General features: G+C 39.6%; 1 protein-coding gene across 1 annotated transcript; it reads right to left on the bottom strand.

Moving 5' to 3' along the window:
- Positions 1 to 1,299: 1,299 nt before the first annotated feature.
- TIGAR (TP53 induced glycolysis regulatory phosphatase) lies at positions 1,300 to 17,945 on the bottom strand (the record flags this gene model as incomplete). The annotated part of the gene is made up of 7 exons (XM_079544876.1): positions 1,300 to 1,773; positions 2,192 to 2,302; positions 4,761 to 4,838; positions 8,528 to 8,581; positions 8,968 to 9,089; positions 12,510 to 12,547; positions 17,914 to 17,945. The coding sequence occupies 7 exons, from the start codon at positions 17,943 to 17,945 to the stop codon at positions 1,300 to 1,302; spliced, it is 909 nt and encodes a 302-aa protein (XP_079401002.1).
- Between the last annotated feature and the right edge of the window lie 1,178 nt (positions 17,946 to 19,123).

The raw sequence follows: 19,123 nt of genomic DNA, 5'->3' as shown, positions 1-19,123 counted from the left end.
TGTACTTATCTATTCAACAAAACAACAGCAATCTCTTTTTCCTTCTCAAAATTCAAGTGTCTGCTTCAAGGCAAAGAAGCCAAATAGGGTAAAGTGCACATTAAGACAAAAAAATCTTCATTTGAATAGCTATTTTCATACAATTGCTAGCAATTCATCCTTGATATTTTAACATTAGTGTGTTGTTTTTTTTGTTTGTATGAGAATTAGAATAGCACTGATCTTCACGAATAAAAAAAGTGTAACATTTAGTTACTGAAGAATAGCCTGGAGTTTCCCAGGAAAAGCAACAACAAAAAACAGAAGCCGTGTTATCTGGGCAAGGCTTCATGGAGCATTATTAACAAGAATTATGATCTCAAAGGAAATGGAGTTATATTCAGGAGCCTTTATTTTTAAAGCTTAAAATATGCAAACGATGAAAAGGTATGCGGAGATGATAAAAAGGTTGGATAAGCTTACATAGTAACACTACAGACAATTCAGTGGGGAAGTAATGCAGCACTAACAGCAGCTACAAGCAATCAATCATCAAGCAATCAAGCTTGCTTAATTCTAGGCCAAAATACTCATCCATTAAGTATATGACTGCGATTGACAACGGGATTCCAGTCAGGTACAGTTTACAGTATTGATAAAGTTACTTTTTAAAATACAGATTGGTGTTTCAATTATGTGCTCATTCTGCTTACAATTAAAAATAAATATGTTGTGTACAGCGCTCTTCAATAGAGGTCTCAACAAGCCTAACATTTCTTACCAAAACTCCTGCGAGGTAGGTATATCATCATCCCCACTTTACAAACGGAAAAGATTTGCCCAAAGTTTCACAGCTACTTAGTATCAGAGTCAAGAACACCTCACCTGGCTCTGCACCAAACTTGTTCCACTAGGCAATCCCCCTTTTTAAGTTACATTACTGCAGTCAAAAAAGTTACTTTAAAACAACATGTATATTAACATTACAATATAGCATTTTGTAATAAAACAAGAATACAGTATAGCTCATTTTTTTGGGTACCATTCCTCTCCTCCACCACTAATTCTTTCTGATGGAGATAACCAAAATAATTATGGGCAAATAATAAGCAGCTTTTGAAAGTATGCACTGTAATAGCAAGTGCGTGGAAGACATGCAGGTGACTGGAAGAATGTTTCTCTTCATAAAGATATGTATGGTAGGCATGTCTTCCATTATGCAGTTCAGTGTCAATAACTCGTCCATTTCATTAGTTACTATAGATAAATTTTTCCAAGTGTGTATTGTAATTGAGAACTACTTCCCTCTATAAAAAACTCTTAAAATATTTTTGAAGCTACACATTCAGCACCAACATCCACCAAGTGAGAATCCTGATTAAGACAAACACATATGATTTCAGGTTTTAACACCGATCTGTTTTCAATTTTTATTATAAAGTGACTAACTCCTGTATTGGGACTGACAGAAGACAGTTGAGTCTTTGTTAAATCTGCTGGCAAAGTACACTTGAGATCTGAAACAAAATAACCAACCCAGTTCCTCATGTAGGCTCCATGACTCACCACTAAGATATTGGCATCTAATAACAATTTAGAAGTTCCATCGTTATCAGAGCTAAATTCATGTACACCACAGTGATCTGTCCAAGGAAAAACTGACTCTTCTTCATATGTTCCTGAGCTTCTGTTTGCTGCCCCATGCATCTCTTGATCTTTCTTCTCTCTGATCTGTCCCACTTCAGCAGCTAGCTGACACAGAAATTCAAAAAAATCCCTTGCACGTTCTCTTACCTACAGAGAGAAGTCAGAATAGTATGTTGTGAAGAATGTAAGAGACTCCAGGTTTCAAAAGCCTGAGATATTACTACTTCAGTCAAAAGGTTTATCACAGACAAGACTCAGAAATCAGTGCTTAAGTTACTGAATGCTGTCAAGAACTGCTCTGCACTTCAAAGACAAGGTTGAAAGCAATTGCCATCAGCCTCCTGCATACAACAGCTTCATGAAGAATCAATCTCAGAATCAACATTTTACCTCTAAAGAAATTCTCTAATGAGTAGCCATTGGGTCAAATGGTGTTTTTAACTTGGAAAAATAAATATTTTTTATTGGGCTAAACTTTCAGTAAGATGATCCTAAATAAGCAATAGCTGTATCTTCCCTAATGAAATGGCCCAGAAACTGGGGCCTAAATACATAAATGACATACTTCATCCAGTGTTTCTCCTCCAGAAGGTGTGAATGTAGGGCACTGCTGTCCAGCAGCCTTTGCCATAGCCTTGAGTTCTGTCAAAGGCCTTCCTTCTGCAACACCATATTTCTGTAAGAGGCAAATTACAAAGAATTTAGCAAGATACAGCACTTCCAATGCAAACAACTCTCAAGCAGACTTGTTTTCTAGATTCTCAAATATAACGTGCAAGCTTAACTACTCTTCACATTTCATCATAGTGTTGGGAGAGGAGGTGCCTTTAAATACACTTCAGACTCATATACTCTTGACACTCATTTTGACAACACAAAATTCTTAGTATACAAAATTCAACTGAGGTTGCATTACAAGCACCTCATGAGCGGATAAACTCCATTTACTCTTCATCTGCAGAAATATTACAATAAATTCTTTCTCAAAAGAAACAAATATTTTCTCTAGAGACCTCTGTAACTTCTACAGGAGAGCAGGAATTCTATTCCCCCTTTTTTCAGGATGTACATTACTTCTATGAACAGAGTTATCAGAAAACAAAGAAGACAAAAGTGATCTTAAAAACAATACACAAATGAACTAATGGAATTATCGATTTTCAGTGGCACATTCTTTCATAATTCCTCCAAATGAAACGTTTATATGAGAAACACCACAAACAACACATATATATTAACTAGTCATTATGGATCAACAGTAGTCACATTATAAATTAAGATTTATAATCTCTAATGTAGTTTAGAAGAGATTTAGTTGGATGCGTATTACCATTTTTTATCTCGAACATATCTCCAAGGCACATCTCTTAAAAACAGCAATACAGATTAACATTTCTACCACTGAAGATTAATACTTCACTATCATAAACAGATGAAAAAAATGTATTCAAGTAGACAGCTTTGGTCCTTTCTTGGAAGGTCTGAAGCCACTGAAAAAACTATAGTTATGAAGACTTTGATAAAAACAAGGACTTTTGCCATGGGATGCCTAAACCATATTACAACACCACATCCAGTGTGATTTACATTAGTAGTACCCAAGATCCCAAGTTTAATCCCAAGATTAAAAATTTCCAGCTAGTAGTGTCAAAATTGTATATATCGCCTGTGTGAGGTCATAAAAAGAGAAAATATGCAATTTTCTGAAAGATCTTTCTCAATTCAATGTCCAGAACCATTGGAGACACTTAGTACCCACAACAGCAGTATAATTTAGTATGACAAATGCCACATTTCTTATTATGCATGCTGCCATTCACAAAGGTATGGCAGTAGAGGTCGAACCTCCCCATCAATATTCCATTTTATTGCTCTACTGTCAAAACCCTCAGCTATGCACATTTCACAGACTGAGATGTTGATGACTGCGAAACAGACACATACTTATTGCTGAGACTTTTCTGATTTCTATGCTATGTACGTGCAGTTTGAGAAGAATTAAGAAAGATGTAAAGAAATAAATTCTCAGAAACTACTGAAGATTTTAATCTTGAAGACTTTTCTGGATTTCTCGCATGAATGCAAGCCATAAGAGAATAAAGCTTTTTCAATAGAATCAACGACATATTTCTTTCAAAGAACGTAGCTTCTTTTCATGCTATTCAAACTTAATTTCAGTTATCTACAACATTGCCTTAAAACCCGTGGCCTGCAGAAACTTTAGTGAAATTTCTATATAGTGGAATTTCTATTACAGTACCAACACCAGGTAAGGAAAAAAAAGAAACAAGTTAAGATTATACCTTGTAAAACTCCGTACCACAGCCCAAAATATTTTTGAAATACCAGGTGATTAAGCCATTGAAGAAGATTGGAAGGGATGTAACTTGCTGATTTAAGGGGGTGAACCAGAATTTGTGACAAAGGGATCACAATGGGAAATGCTGTGATCACATTCTGCTCTTTAAACGCTTAGTTGCTTGCTGCTAATATGACATCCACTTCTGATTTTGTAGCATTTCCTTATTTAAAATTCAGCTGATACTGTCAATGCAGCATAGGAAGGGTGATTAATACTAGCAAAAACATCCAACATCTCAATTTATCTGGATTAAAACAGTTAAAAACAGACAGGCGTTACTATTATGCCTGTAATGAAGCAAAGGGGCTAATCAGGAAAGAAGACTGTTCCATTTTGAGCAGAAAGTTAGTCTTCATTTAAATTGAATTAAATTAATTAATCTATTAATATAAATTCATTAATTTAATTTAATTAATTAAAAGGTAAAAACAAACAAAAAGTTAACATCAGGTTGTATTATCAGGCTAGAGAAGAGAGGCAGAGGGAACATCTTCAACTTCATACACAGGGCTAGGAAACAAAAATAATTCTCTCCACATGCAAGCCATACAGTACTTAATTCAGACATCACAGTTACACCACTATCACTAAACTTTGGCTCTCCTTTGAAATCAGACAATTTTGAGTACCAAATGTAAAAATTTAATTCTCAGTGACCAAAAACACATCATATAGCGCTCTCCACTGCTAAATCTACCACTTACTAAATCAAGATCAGCAACAAATTGCATTTTCAATATTCAATATTTAAGCAAACTCTTATGGCACTTACTCTCTCTCGAAGTCTTGTATCACACTTGATTTCCAAACCTTTGCAGAACTTATTTTTTCCTATAATTGTGGCAGCAGTCTAAAAAGTGAATATACAGTTACATCAATGAACTGTTCTATTTTACCATGGAATGCCTGAACTATATTACAACACCACATCCACTGTGATTTACATTAGTAGTACCCAAGATCCCAAGTACACAAGATTAAAAATTTCCAGCTAGTAGTGTCAAAATTGTATATACCACCTGTCATAAAAAGAGAAAAGATGCAATTTTCTGAAAGATCTTTCTCAATTCAATGTCCAGAACAATTGGAGACATTCAGTACCCACAACAGCAGTATGATTTATCCATGCTTGCTGAGTGTTTACAGAGCTAAGCAGTGGATGTTAGCACAGGGAGGCAGTAGCCAGTGCGTTTCATGCATTAGCAACAGCGATGTGAAAGACAAGTTAGCCATGCAGATTTTGATGAGAATGGCATGCAGGCTCTTGTTCATCACTGGAGAAAATACATAGCTAACAGGGGTGACCATGCTGAAAAACAGTGTTTCATAGCTCTGTTATTGTGCTCTTTGTATCTGTTGTAATTTTTTTTTATATATTATATATATATATTATATATTATTATTTATATTATATATCTTTTTATTTATATATATTTTATATTTATATTTTATTTCATGGAAATAAATAGAAGGCATTACTTTCAGAAAGATCTATGTTGTATGTGGGTTGTGCTTCAGTGCAATTTCTGTGCAATCAGTGCATTTCTAAAAACAGATCAGTTACTACAACTGACAAAAATACAGGATCTAACATGTGAAATCAGTTTCTGGCAAGTAGCTTTTTAATACACCTAAAAAAAAATAAATCATAGCATCATAGAATCATCAAGGTTGGAAAAGACCTCTAAGATAATCCTGTCCAACCATCAATAGTATTTCCCACTGAATCATGTCCCTCAGTACAACATCTAAATGTTTTCTGAATAATTCCAGGGATGGTGACTCCACCGCCTCCCTGGGCAGCCTGTTCCAGCACCTGACCACTCTCTTGGAGAAATATTTCCTAACATCCTATCTGAATCTCCTGTATACTACTGAAGCATTTAAAGAGGAAAAAGAGTATCTGCTGACAATATACAGATGTGGCAGCCTTGATCCCAGAGAGGAGACACACACTGGCTGATAAACTTGGGGAAAAGAAAAAAAAAAAAACACCACAAAAAACAGGTTATTGTATTCACTTATCATTTGATAACATTGCCAAAAAGAGACAGAAAAAGCCCAAAAGGGTTTTCTTTACTTTTAATAACAGACTGGATGTCCTGAGTTCTGTGTAAAAGAAATGCTGTACATTTCTTTTCCAAAGAAGTATGTGATTTTGGGGATGCAAGGAGGGCTAATAAGGCTAATAAAGAAACATGATCAAGAGGAAATTCTGATACCATTTTGTAAAAAGCATTGCTTAACATGGGCTCTAGTATGCTGGATGCTTCTGGCTGCATAGGCAGTAATGAGAAGTAAAGGATGACTAACATGCTCCTGTTCTTATATGTACCACAAAATACGAAGGCAGTATGGATTCACACAGGCACTTACTAGTAATAACAGCCAGAAGTCTTTAGCAAATGTCCACATTTACTCAGACATCTAACGAACTTATTTTGAAAAGACTCCCTGGATTCTATCAAATAATAATCAGCTTTGTTGTACTACTAAGATTCTATGTACTATTCCACATACCGCTTATGAAAGGCTTTATGCTTCAACTTTAAATTTCTGTCATACAACACTATCATAACAGACATGCTTGAATTAATTTCCTTGTATGTATGAATAGTATAGTTAATTTATGATTATAGCCAGAAATTTCTCCAGAATGGAGATTTGTTCAATACCTAGAATAGACTACATTCATCTACTGTGCGCAAATTCATTCTGAACTGTAAATATTAAAATGAAGCCTCACGATCCATCTACTTTAATGAAAATCTGTTCTGAATACTAACTTTCTTTCACCTTTCTTACATCATCCATTTCTAAGCACTAGTCTGTTTCAGAAACATTTCTGAATTTTCACAGCATCACAGCAATAGCAGGGATAATAGCCCCATTTTATTACACATGAAAAGGACTCAAAATTTTTCTACTGTCCTTTTCAAGACCCAGCTTGTTCCACTCCTGAATCTACTTTCACTATTGCTGAGTTTTTGTCCCAGTGGCAAGATCATAACTATGAGCTCAATATTCTCCTGCAGACTTCTGCATTGCATTCTGCCAATCTTATAGCTCTTCTGGAGATATGCTCTGTTCATACCAAATTCCAGTCTTTCTGATCAGTTCTTATTTTCACATTCCAGGTCTGTCAGCTCTCATCTATACTGCTAATTTCTGGAGCTAAGTCTTTGACTCCTCACTCTTGCTCTCTCAAACAGACCTCTCTGCAAAGCCACTCTCTCCATGCCCTGTACATGCTCACTTGCACATCTCTATTAGTTCCTAAAATTTCTGTCCAGCTACTATGCTTCTCTTTAAATTTCCTACTTGCTTTTCTTCTGTCCTGCTCAAGCTTCAGTGTTCAGTTGCAGGCAGAAGCAGTATCCAGAGGACAGCATGCAACTCCTAGTTCCAGTGCATATCCTGACCCACAAATGATAAAGGAGACACTGCAAGACAAACTAAACTTCATCACTAACAGTGATGAACTCTCCCCCTTTTTCAAGGCAAACTGCAAACTCCTCTCAAGCCGTGAAGTGACAGTGTAGTAAAGCACACTCTTCAGAGATCTGCAGCTGCCAAAGAATGAAGTTCCAAACAAATGGGAGCTACAGCTCTACGCATCATTGAAAAAGCTTCTACAAAGTCTGAATAGATGTTCTAAAGAATGGTAAAACATGTTTCCTTTACGCAAAGGACATTTTCTATATTAAAAGAGTGCAAATCCTTTTCAAGGAAAAGCCTTTCTCTAACTTAAGAGAAAAAAAAATTACAAAACTAACTCCAAAAATGCTGAGCATTTCAAAAAGAACTTCCCTAAGGTGGGCACATAGCACACAATGTCTTACAAATATTAAAAACCACTATTAATATTTTAAAAAGTAATTAACACTATTCACATATTTAAAGGAAGTTACGTGTCAAGTAATCATTATTATGCAATTTAAAAATATCTAATTATTTCACTTCTCTCCACCATTTCTAGCTTGTTTTCTGCTTATATTATGTTGCTGCAAGTGGGACTGAGGTACAAAACAGATGAACAAGATAATCTAAGTTAAAAATAAAAGAGATCTTAACCTAAATTTTGTTGCTCTCGTTTACAACATGGCTTTATTGTTTACAACATGGCTTTACAGTCTCTTGAAGCAGCACAACTGAAGAAAAACAAACAAACAAAAAAAAGCAAGGAACCAACGCATTCAAGAATTTCTTAGTTTCAATCACGTGAAACCTTTCACATATCCTGAAATTAGAGAATCAGTAACAGGAGACAGAAAGAATCATAGGGCTTGCATTGCAAATATAATCTTCAAAGAACAGCTAGTTGATCAATGCCACTACAAACAAAACTTCTGTTCTCTTCCTTTTTTATTTTTTTTTTCTTCCATATTTTATAACCTTGTACACAAAATTCCACCCAGTAACTGGAAGTGTTTCTTCTTTAATTTATTAAAATAGCATATCAAAGTGAGAGATATAATACTATGTTCTTTCCAAAATCTAATGTCTCTGCACATTTAATGGTACTTGTGCAGACTTTACCACAAGACTTGATTTTTGCTTAATTCGTATGCATTCTTCTGAAAAACACAACAGCTGCAGTACATAAAACAGTACAAACTATATCCATGCCAATTTGCTTTATTCCATCAAAACAAACAAACTGAATTTGGTCTGTTACCTTTAAATCGCAATTACTCCTTTACCAAGAAGGCATATGCACATACAAAATAATGGCAAGTCTATAAGAAAAACAAAACATCCTGTGAATTGGCCTTCATCAGCTCTTAAATGTGCTGTATGACTGAAGTTTCCATATACACAGAGGCCTTATGAAATTCTATACAACTCAACCTTCAGTTCTAAATCCAATAAAAAAAACTGTGCTTTCCTTCATGCTATTATTTCTGTATCAGCAATAGCAAATAAGCAGCAAAATGTGAAGCTTGTAATTACATTCAGTTTCCAGTAAAAGCACTTGCCTGCTTTGCTCGAAGGAGGTCACTCGAGAAGACATGAGTAAACTTTACATTACTGAGAAATAAACCAGCAGCATCGGCTTGTCTGAAACCAGTTGGAGAGAGTGGCTCATCTATTCCTTGACCTATAAAACAAAAAACAAACAAACAAAAAAAATCAACATTAAAACACACAAATTTCAAATAATTTATCAGTTTAGCAAGCAAAGTTGAGAGAATCTACTCAGGCATAATAAGAGGGCTGCTTCACAAGTAATGCCTTATATTTTGTTAAGTTGGCCCACAACATCAGAAGCAGATGTCACCGGTATGGCAGTAGAGGTTGGACCTTCCCAACAATATTCTGTTACACTTTGTTGCCTTGCAACAGACAGCAGCAGAGAGGAACAGCGTGTGATGAGGAAGCGTGTATAAAGAAAAGGCATGTAACTGAATTCTACTGTGTGGAAAAATGGTACCCACTGAGATTCATCAGTGCTTGCTGAACATTTATGGAAACCAGAAAGAGGACGTTAACACAGTGAGGTGGTGGATGGTGTGTTTCAGCAGTAGTGGGTCAGTCCACCTGCAGATTTTTCTGGGCACAGCATGCAGGTTCTTGTTCATCGCTGGCAAAAATGCACAGTACACGGTGGTGACTATTCCAAAAAATGGAGTTTTGTCATTGAGAACTTGCTCTATCAAATAGTGTTATTGTGCTCTTAGTATCTGTTATTGTTTCCATGAAAACGGAGTCATCACTTTCAGACAAACCTACGTAAAACACCTCTCGTTCTGCAAGTGGAGTGGAGTGACTATTCCTCTGGTCACGTAGTATAAAGAAAGGGAGTACAGGCTAGAAAGGACCATTTACTGATGATATTAATGTATATATAGAGAGAAATAGAAACATGAAAACTTAAACATGAATCAGATCTACATTTTCTAAACACGGGTAGTCATTTCAGATCACTTGTCCTTTCTAGCCTCTGCTAGGCTCCCTACTAGAGGAGTCCCAGAACTGAAAGTCTGAAAATGGTTGTTACTGCAAATAAGAAAAACAGACAATACAACTGTGATACTGTTGTTGATACTAAAATACACACACGGAAAAACATGCACATCAGGAGAGGGAAGTCCTAACAAACATGATAGGCTATTTCCCCTGCATTCCCTAACTATGATAATGCCCTGAAGATGAGGAAACAAGAAGGGATTTTGTGTAATGTGGAAAGCAGCATGCCCTCTCTCTGCCAAAGACAGTTTCACAAGAATATTAGTGTTGATGTAAATACAAATTGTTGTCTGCTCTACTCCACCTTGCGTGTTGATGCTAATGCTCATGCAGTTGCACAGAAAGTATGTTGACGTAACTGATCTAGCTGAAAAGTAACCCTTGCAGATATGGTTTTTAGCTAGCATAATTTATGAAATGAACTGTCCCAAATGCTCTAAGACAGTGCTGAGAGAATCAGAACTTTGGTAAGCCAACATTTCATAGAATGACAGAACGGCTTGGGATGGAAGCAACCTCAAAGATCATCTAGTTGCAACACCTCTGGCCACAGGCACAGCTTGCCAATGGTTAGATTAGACACTAGATAACGTTGCTCAAGGATCCCTCCAGCCTGCCCTTGAACACTTTCAGAAATGGGGCATCCACAAACAAACAATATACTGAGAAGAGACAAACTACAGTTTTCCAAAATCTCCAGTACTCTCCATTCCAAGTGATAAGATAGAACTTTTTTCTTTCTGGACAGAGCAGACAGCAGCACTGTCTGAAATCCTTTCCTATTTGTATGTTACCATAATTCCCTTTTTATATCATTACGTTATTTTACCATTTGTAGTAAATTAGTTAGCTCTCCTTATCTTAACTGGGTTGTTCCTTTTTTTGTCTCCCTGAAAAGGACGAGGGAGCATGAAAGAGGCCAGGAAGCCCCTGTCCAAACCGTGACAACGCAGTACTCATGCATCCACTTATGGGGCTTCACAAGGTCAAAGTACAGAGCAACAATCACTTCCTTTGCCCTGCTGGTCACCTGTCTTTTAATGCATCCCAGGGTACTGTTAGCCTCCCAGGCTGCAAGTACACACTGCCAATTCACATTCAGTTTTTCATCTATCAGGATCCCTAAGTCCTCCACTCAGCGGGCTGCTCTGAAAGAGTTCTTCTCCTAGCCCATACACAAATCTGGGATTGGCTGAAGCATAACGTCTCGCAATTGGCTTTGTTGAACTTCATCATAATTACATGGGCCCACCTAATGAGTTTGTCTAGGTCCCATTGGATGGTATCCCTCCCTTCTGTCATACTGACTGCCCACTAAACTTGGTGCTGTCTGCAGCTTTGCTGAGGGTACACTCGACCTCACCATCTACATAACTGATAAGAATGTTAGAGAGAGGTCCCAAGATTGAACCCAGAGGTTCATGACTGGCCTCCACCTGGACATAGAGCTGTTGATCACAAATTTCTGTCTGTGACCATTCAACCTACTCCTCACCCACCGAACAGTCCACCCTTCAAACATCCATCTCCCCAAATTATAGATAAGGATGTGCTGCAGAACCACATCAAAAGCTTTGCAAAAGTCCATGTAGATAACTTCTTTGAATAAAAACTGTGTTCTAGCTAGAACTGAACAATTCAAGTACATTTAAACAATCTTCACAACAGTGGACTGGGATATCATGCCATTCTTACCTACAGATTTTTCTTATCTGATTACAGGTAAGTTATTTCTGCATTTTAGCAAAAGAACTGTGACACCCCTGTTAAAACCAGAAATGCACCACACTACACTGACATTCTGCAGAGACTGAATTAGAAACTTATCATTTTCCACAACTATCAAGCTAACATTTGGATCCATTAATAAAGGTATTTTTCTAGCCTAAAGTACACAATATTACTCTGTAACAATATGTAGGTTTGTCTGAAAGTAATACCTATTTATTTCCATGGAAATGATAACAGATACCAAGAACACAATAATACTATTTGATAGAGCAAGTTCTCAATGACAAAACTCCATTTTTTGAAATAGTCACCACTGTGTACTGTGCATTTTTGCCAGCGATGAACAAGAACCTGCATGCTGTGCCCAGAAAAATCTGCACAGGTGGACTGACCCACTACTGCTGTTGCCACTGCTGAAACACACCATCTACCATCTCACTGTGTTAACATCCTCTTTCCGGTCTCCATAAATGTTCAGCAAGCACTGATGAATCTCAGTGGGTACCATTTTTCCACACAGTAGAATTCAGTTACATGCCTTTTCTTTATACACGCTTCCTCATCACACGCTGTTCCTCTCTGCTGCTGTCTGTTGCAAGGCAACAAAGTGTAACAGAATATTGTTGGGAAGGTCCAACCTCTACTGCCATACCGGTGACATCTGCTTCTGATGTTGTGGGCCAACTTAACAAAATATAAGGCATTACTTGTGAAGCAGCCCTCTTATTTATCAGTTCAGTTGTTGATCATGGGATTTCTCATTTTGCAGGGAAGAATAATTTTCAATCTCACAGAAACTAATAGAACAGCTGATACTAACCTTGCAATATCTTGTCTTTGTTGTATCTTGTTTCTCCACTGAAAAAGATTATATACAAGAAAAATTGTGACTTCATTTTCAATCACGGTTCACAAACACTGTAATACACGCCAAATGGAAAAAGTTTAAATATAAATAATGATGTACATTGTAGCACAGCCTCCTTTTAAAAGGATGTATTTGAAGAGTTTAAAATAAAATCATTTCAAGTAGTCAATTCCAAACACACCATCAGTATTTACTAAGATATGGGACAAAAAGGAACGTAATATCTTAAATTTATCATAAATGCAGCATAATTTATCTACTAAAGTGACATCTCCTCATTGGAGAGAGGGAAGAAGTAGGAAAACTCTGACTGTACTAGTCAGTGGGACTTCTGTGCATTAGAGGGAAGTCAACTCAAGAGATTAGCAAAGATAGTATCAGAGCAGGCAACACACCTTGAAGAAGCACAGCATAAGGCAGAGCTTCTCCACCACACCCATCACCATCTTTGTAGCCCTCCTTTGGATGCTCTCCAATAGTTTTATGTACTTTTTGTTCTGTTCTGTTTTGTTCTGATTCCCAAACTGCACACAGGTGAGGCCACACCAGTAAAGCGTAAAGCAGGACAATCACTTCCTTCAACCAACTAGCAGTGCTGATGCATCCCAGCATATACTTAGCTTTCCTGGCTGCCTGCGCATACTGTTGACTCATATTCAACTTGTTGATCAAGATCCCCAGCATCTCATCCCCTAATCTGTATGCCTAGCCTAGGGTTGCCCCTTCCCAGGCACAGAATCCAGCACTTGCTCTTGTTAAACTTCGTATAGTTGGTGATTGCCTGCCCAATTCTCTAATTCGACTAAACCTCTCTGCTTCTCCATCCTCAATGGAGCCAACAGCTCCTACCAATTCAATATCGTCAGCACGCTTGCTCAAAACACCTTTTGGTCCTACATCTGAGTTGTTTATGAAAGCCTCCTGAAGAGAACTTGCTCTGAAATGGGGATCCCCACTAGTGACTGGCTGCGAGTCAACTGTTTACTCTAACCCTTTGGACCCAAATCATCAGCCAATTTTTCATTATGTTTTTGTTTAGCTGCATGCTGAACATCTTGTCCAGAAGGATACTGAGAGAAACAGTACTGGAAGCTTTAGTGAAAGCCAAAAAGATGGCTTTCCATCATCAACTGCCATCAACAACTTCCCAATGTCAGCTGGCTTCCCACGATCAACTACATGGATGACCCTGTCATAAAAGGAAACTTAGTTAAACAGGATGTTCCCCTCATGAACCTGTGTCAGCTGCAATCAATGACTTCACTGTCCTTCAGGCATTCTTCAATAGCTCTAGAACATTTTTCTCCATAATTTTACCAGCCACTGAAGTGAGACTGACAGGCCTATAATCATCAAGGTCTTTCTTGCCCTTCCTGAAAATTGGAATGTTTGCAGCTTCCAGTCAACTGGTACCTCTCCACATTCCCAAGACTATTGAAAAATAATTAAGGGAGTACCCAGGAATGAATCCCATTGGGCCCTGTGGACTTACATTCATTCAGGTGTAGCAGCAAATCCTGTATAAGCTCAGGGCTTTCTGGGAGTTGGCTGTTATTGCAGTCATAGTCTTTTGACTTGGGGCACTTGGGGAACTAGAACCTATCATCAGTATTGAAGACAGAGGCAAAGAACGTATTGGAAGAGTTTTCTTAGTCTGTGTTCCTGTTTGTAATGTGACCATTCTCACCAATATTCTTTCTGGCCCTCCTTTTGTTGCTAGCGTATTTTAAAAAAAAAATCTTTTTTTTTCACACTCATTTGATTCACACACTCACACTTTTGGCCAACTTCAACTCTGAGGTGGTACTTAAAAAATACCCTTTCAAAAGAAGTTTCCCAGGAGACCTTACTAACTAGTTCCCTGAGCAGCCTGAAATCTGCTCTCCTCGTATCAAGGGTTGAGGTTTTGGTGGCAGTGCTCCTATTACCACCAAGGATTTTAAATTTGATTATGGTCATTATGGCCAAGACAGTCACCAATTGCCATTTCAATCATGAAACCTTCTCTGTTCAGAAGCAACAGACCTAGGAGGGCAACCTTCCTCATTGGATCCCTTAGTACCTGTAGCATGAAGTTGTCATTGAGGTGTTTTAGGAATCTACTGGACCTGCTTGTATCAGCTGTGCAGTGCTCCCAGTTAACATCTGGTAAGTTGAAGCCTCCCATAATGACAAGAGGGGTTGATACAGATGTCTCTCTTAGTTCCTCAAAGAATAATCAATCAGTGTTGTCACCCTGGCTGAGGCTCTCAACTGTTTCACCATCAACTGACAGCTCCATACAGTTTGGCCCCTCTGTTAAATACAGTGCCACTTCCCTTCCTCTCCTGCTCTGCCTGTCTCTTCTAGAAAGTCTGTAGTCATCCACTACAGCACAACAGTCAGAGGACTCTTCCCAGCAAGTTTCACTTACACCAATGATGTTGTAGCTCTGCGACTGAACCCAAGGCTTATAGTTCTCCTCAGCTTGTTCTTTATGCAGTGTGCATTGGTGGAAAAACATTTCAGATTGCTTCATTGAACCAAGTAGAGCAGACTGAAGGATCTCACTAGCATGCAGCCCCTCTGATTGTGATGTGCCACCTTACAGTTTATTGCCAGCAGAGTAAGTGTACTTCAGGTGGGTTAACGGTCTCACCCCTCCAACCCTGACATGCTGCCCCTAGACTCATCTCTAGTGAGCCTGGTTTTATCCCCTTCCTCCTTTGAATCTTACTTAAAGCCTTCTCAATGTTCCTGTCGTGGTTTCATGTAATGGTTTTCTATCGGTATTCCATATCATAACATCATGCAGTGCACTGGGATTTAAAGAATAATGCTGCAGCTCCAAGGATTTTTTACATTTCCAATTTCCTGGTCTCAAAAGAGAAGCATGAACTACAACTTCCAGAAGAGCTCATTTTTCCATTTCCATTTTCCATTCAGAGGGAAATGTACAGCAGATAAAGTCATGAGACTTTCCTCTGTGCTCTCCAGCCACTTTGCCTACAGCTTTAAAGACTTTGGTTTTGGAAACTCTCCCTCTTTTACGTATTACTTTATTAGCTTCAATTTCAATCATACTGTATTATAACATATTATCTCACATTCTGCTACTACACTTAATAAATTAAGGTGTTGTTTTTTTTGTTTGTTTGTTTGTTTTGTTTGTTTGTTTTGTTTGTTTTTTGTTTTGTTTGTTTGGTTTTTTTCCCTTTAGCTCATTGCTGCTGTTTTTTTCTCATTCAGGCCCATCTCCATACCTTTTCCCTTTCCTTCCCCATACCTTCCTGGGCTGTGGATCTTTGGGTCCCCTTGCCCCCTTGTTACAGAACCAGGCTGAACCATTACAGTTTCCCAACAACTCCTGGGCTAGTATCCCTTGAAACAGGTGAACTCCAAATGTCACCAGCAGGCATGGTGCTGAATAAACCACCCCATGATAAAAAACAAAACAAAGTTCCTCCAATAGCACCAGCTCTTAGCCATACCTTGATTGGATGGATTTTCCTGTTCCTTTCAGTATTTTTCACTGCTACTGAAGGGACCGAGGAGACCACCTAGACTCCCACTCCTCCAACTAATTAGCCCCAGTGCCCTGAAGTACCTTCTGATAGTTCTCAGGCTTCTCCCATCAACTTCATTGCTGACAGCCTGAACTATAAAATCTGATAATAATCGGAGTGCTTTGGAAATCAGAATATTTTGTCTTGAACATTTTAAATGATTTTTTTTTCCAGGAGAAGAACAAGTAAACCTGCATACAGATTTAGAAGGAAAAACTTAAACAAAGTCAAGCATGCTTTGTCAAGACATCTCACCTGAGTGAAATGTCAATTGCTTAAGTTTTTGCAGCACTGAGTGCCAAACATGCTGCTTGCTTTTCAAATATCTATCAGCACTGCTGGGCAAAACTCAAGATGAGCTTCAAATAGATAACCAAACACAGAAAGCAAGTACTTCTAAGGGAGAACACTGCATTTTACAACACGTTTTAAACTCTTTCCAGCACACACAGCAGCAATTTAATCTTTCAAACTCTCCCCAGACTCTGGCAGCTACTTTTGGTCTGCTGAGGAAAATGCAGCAGGCTGGATAGAGTCCTTCCTGTTGGTCATCAATTAGGGGGTGGAGAAGAGCAATATTTGCTGTTTCCTAAGCAGCATAGCATACACAAGTGGAGTCTAACACATTTTCTGATGAGTTAATTAATTCCAGAGTGCCTGCTAGATCCTAGCTGAAGATCTCAAAAAAAAAAAAAAAAAGGCTGTAACTTGAACATCAAGTCATTAGATACAGGTCTTTAAGGGAAGAGTAACTCTTAAAAGGAGGATGATTAGAGGAAAAAAAAAAAAGTAATTGCTTCCTGCTCTAATCAAATATTAACCTGTATTATGATTAAGAGTAAAAACATGTTTAATAAAAATTAAACTGTTAATTGCTATCAATTTGAGAAAATTTGAGAGGCTTATTCTAGTTAACCACAGGTCTCTGGGAATATCCTGTTGAAGCTTGAAAGTAACAATTCCAAAGAAGTTACCAATGCCATTTCACATTTCACATAAGAAAGGTTAGACTACCAATCCTAAATGAACTCTTCACCCCTGAGTGTGAAGAGTTCATCTGAGACCTTTTGGCAGGAGAAAGGGCTTATGACCAATCACCACAGAGTTCACAAACAGCGCTGACTAAATTTAGGTGTGATGCTGTACTTCTCTCAATACTATTCTGACACAGCTTGACTCAACAGCAAACTACAGCATACCAGACCAGATTCGTGCACGCAGTGAATGCTAATACCACCAGAGGCAAACGGCCCGTCTGGGTCAAGGGGTACCCTGAGACACCGCAGCCAAGCAGGCACACCGGCAGAGCTCGGATCACTGGTACCACACCTTCCTCACGAGCCAGGCACTGGCTCTGCTTTCTGGTGACACTGCTAAACTAGTGCAGCTCCACACCTTCGCAGCGTTCTAGCAGAGCGGCACTGCTGACAGCAGGCGGATCAGCGCTGAAAGAGGGTCTCCAGCGCCCGCGCACAGCGCTTTGTCCCGGTGGGACCGTTCTTTACGTGAGGCAGCGCCAAAGGAGACAAGGGATGCCTGGCATTCGGCCCCAATCCGGCGCGCTGCGACACCGGGCCACGCCGCCCCGTGGTCAGGTAACGGCCCCAACAGGCACTCCACGGGGGAGCCCCGCCACAGGAAACGGACCGCCCGTGGGGAGAAGGGCGGAAGTCCGTTAACGTCACGGTGCGCGCTGGCACCAGCGGCGGATGGGTGAGGGTAGACAGCGCAAGGGCAAGGGAAGGACAAGAGCGCTCGGTCGCTCCCATAGCGGAAGAACCCAAGGAGCACGGTGCAGCGGCGGTACTCACTGGCGGACGACGGTCAGCCCGAAGCGAACCATGGCACAGCCACGCAGCTGGGCACAGGCCCCGCTGTCGACTCCTTCGGTCTGCGCTGCAACGCCCGCCCCGCGCCCGGCGGTGACGTCACAGGGCAGCTGCCGCCGCACCTCCCCTCAGCGGCCGGGAGCACGCGGCCCTGCCTGAACGTCGCAGGCTTCTGCGCGCCGCCGCGGTGCTAAGGTGTGCTGGGGGCATGCTGCTGCTTCTGGGAAGCAGGCAGTTTCTTTCACACACGCAAATAAAAGTAACTGTATTTTAAAAAGCCCCTTTACTTTGGCAACTGCCAGAACACTTTCTGTAGGAACATTTTTGACAGCTGAGTGCCTCCATTCCAAAAGCTCATTGCAGTGCTCAGGCACGGAATCACCTGTCCTGCTTTCACAGTGGCCTTTTCCCACATGCTGGGATACACTGGAAGAAGTAGTGCATGCTTTCAGTGTCAGAATATTTGGCAGAGGCTGTGGGTACCAGTGGAGGTTCACCCATTGTTTGGCAGAAGAAAGCATGCTGGGGGAGAAACTCCAGCTTAATGTGGTGGTGGGTCCATCATATAATGGAGGTGTGGGCTGCACCACACCTTAGAAAAGGTGCTTAGAAAGCTCTTGGGGGCCCAGAACTGAACACAGTACTCTGATTCCTTAGAACTGAATAGAGAGGGAGAATGAACTCCCTCCTGCTGGATGGTCCTGCTGGCCATCTGTTTTTATGCAATCCCGAGCCTTCATGCCTTTTCTGAAAAATGAGGCAGAATGTGATCTTCTTCTGATCTTATTTACCCAAATCTTTTCAGTACAGATGGGAGATTGGTGGGACTGCTGCAGATTAGAGGAAGACCAGCTTTGCTCTGCAGCCATCACCATTCTTGGATGAAGAGGAACTGCGGAGAGAAGCAGAGTGAAAAGGAAACTAAACTGAACAATCCCACTCACCTACTTACCGCCTGCAAGGAATGTCTCACACATGATGCATATCACAGTGATGTTTGGTAACTCAAGATTAAAGCTGGCATCTGAGCTACATAGAATAAATCAGCTCTGCTCCCTAGTATACTTTCTGGGCCAACTGTATCTTGGCAACCTGCAAGGTCTATAGAGAGGATGTATTCTTTAACACTGAACGATGACCTAACGGCTGGTAAAATGACAAAGTAACAGAAGAGGCAACCAAAGATAATCAT

Source organism: Tetrao urogallus, assembly GCF_951394365.1.
Source record: "Tetrao urogallus genome assembly, chromosome: 1".
Taxonomy (NCBI): domain Eukaryota; kingdom Metazoa; phylum Chordata; class Aves; order Galliformes; family Phasianidae; genus Tetrao; species Tetrao urogallus.
Note: the sequence above shows the minus strand (reverse complement) of the source record. Positions and strands in the feature narration are given on the sequence as shown.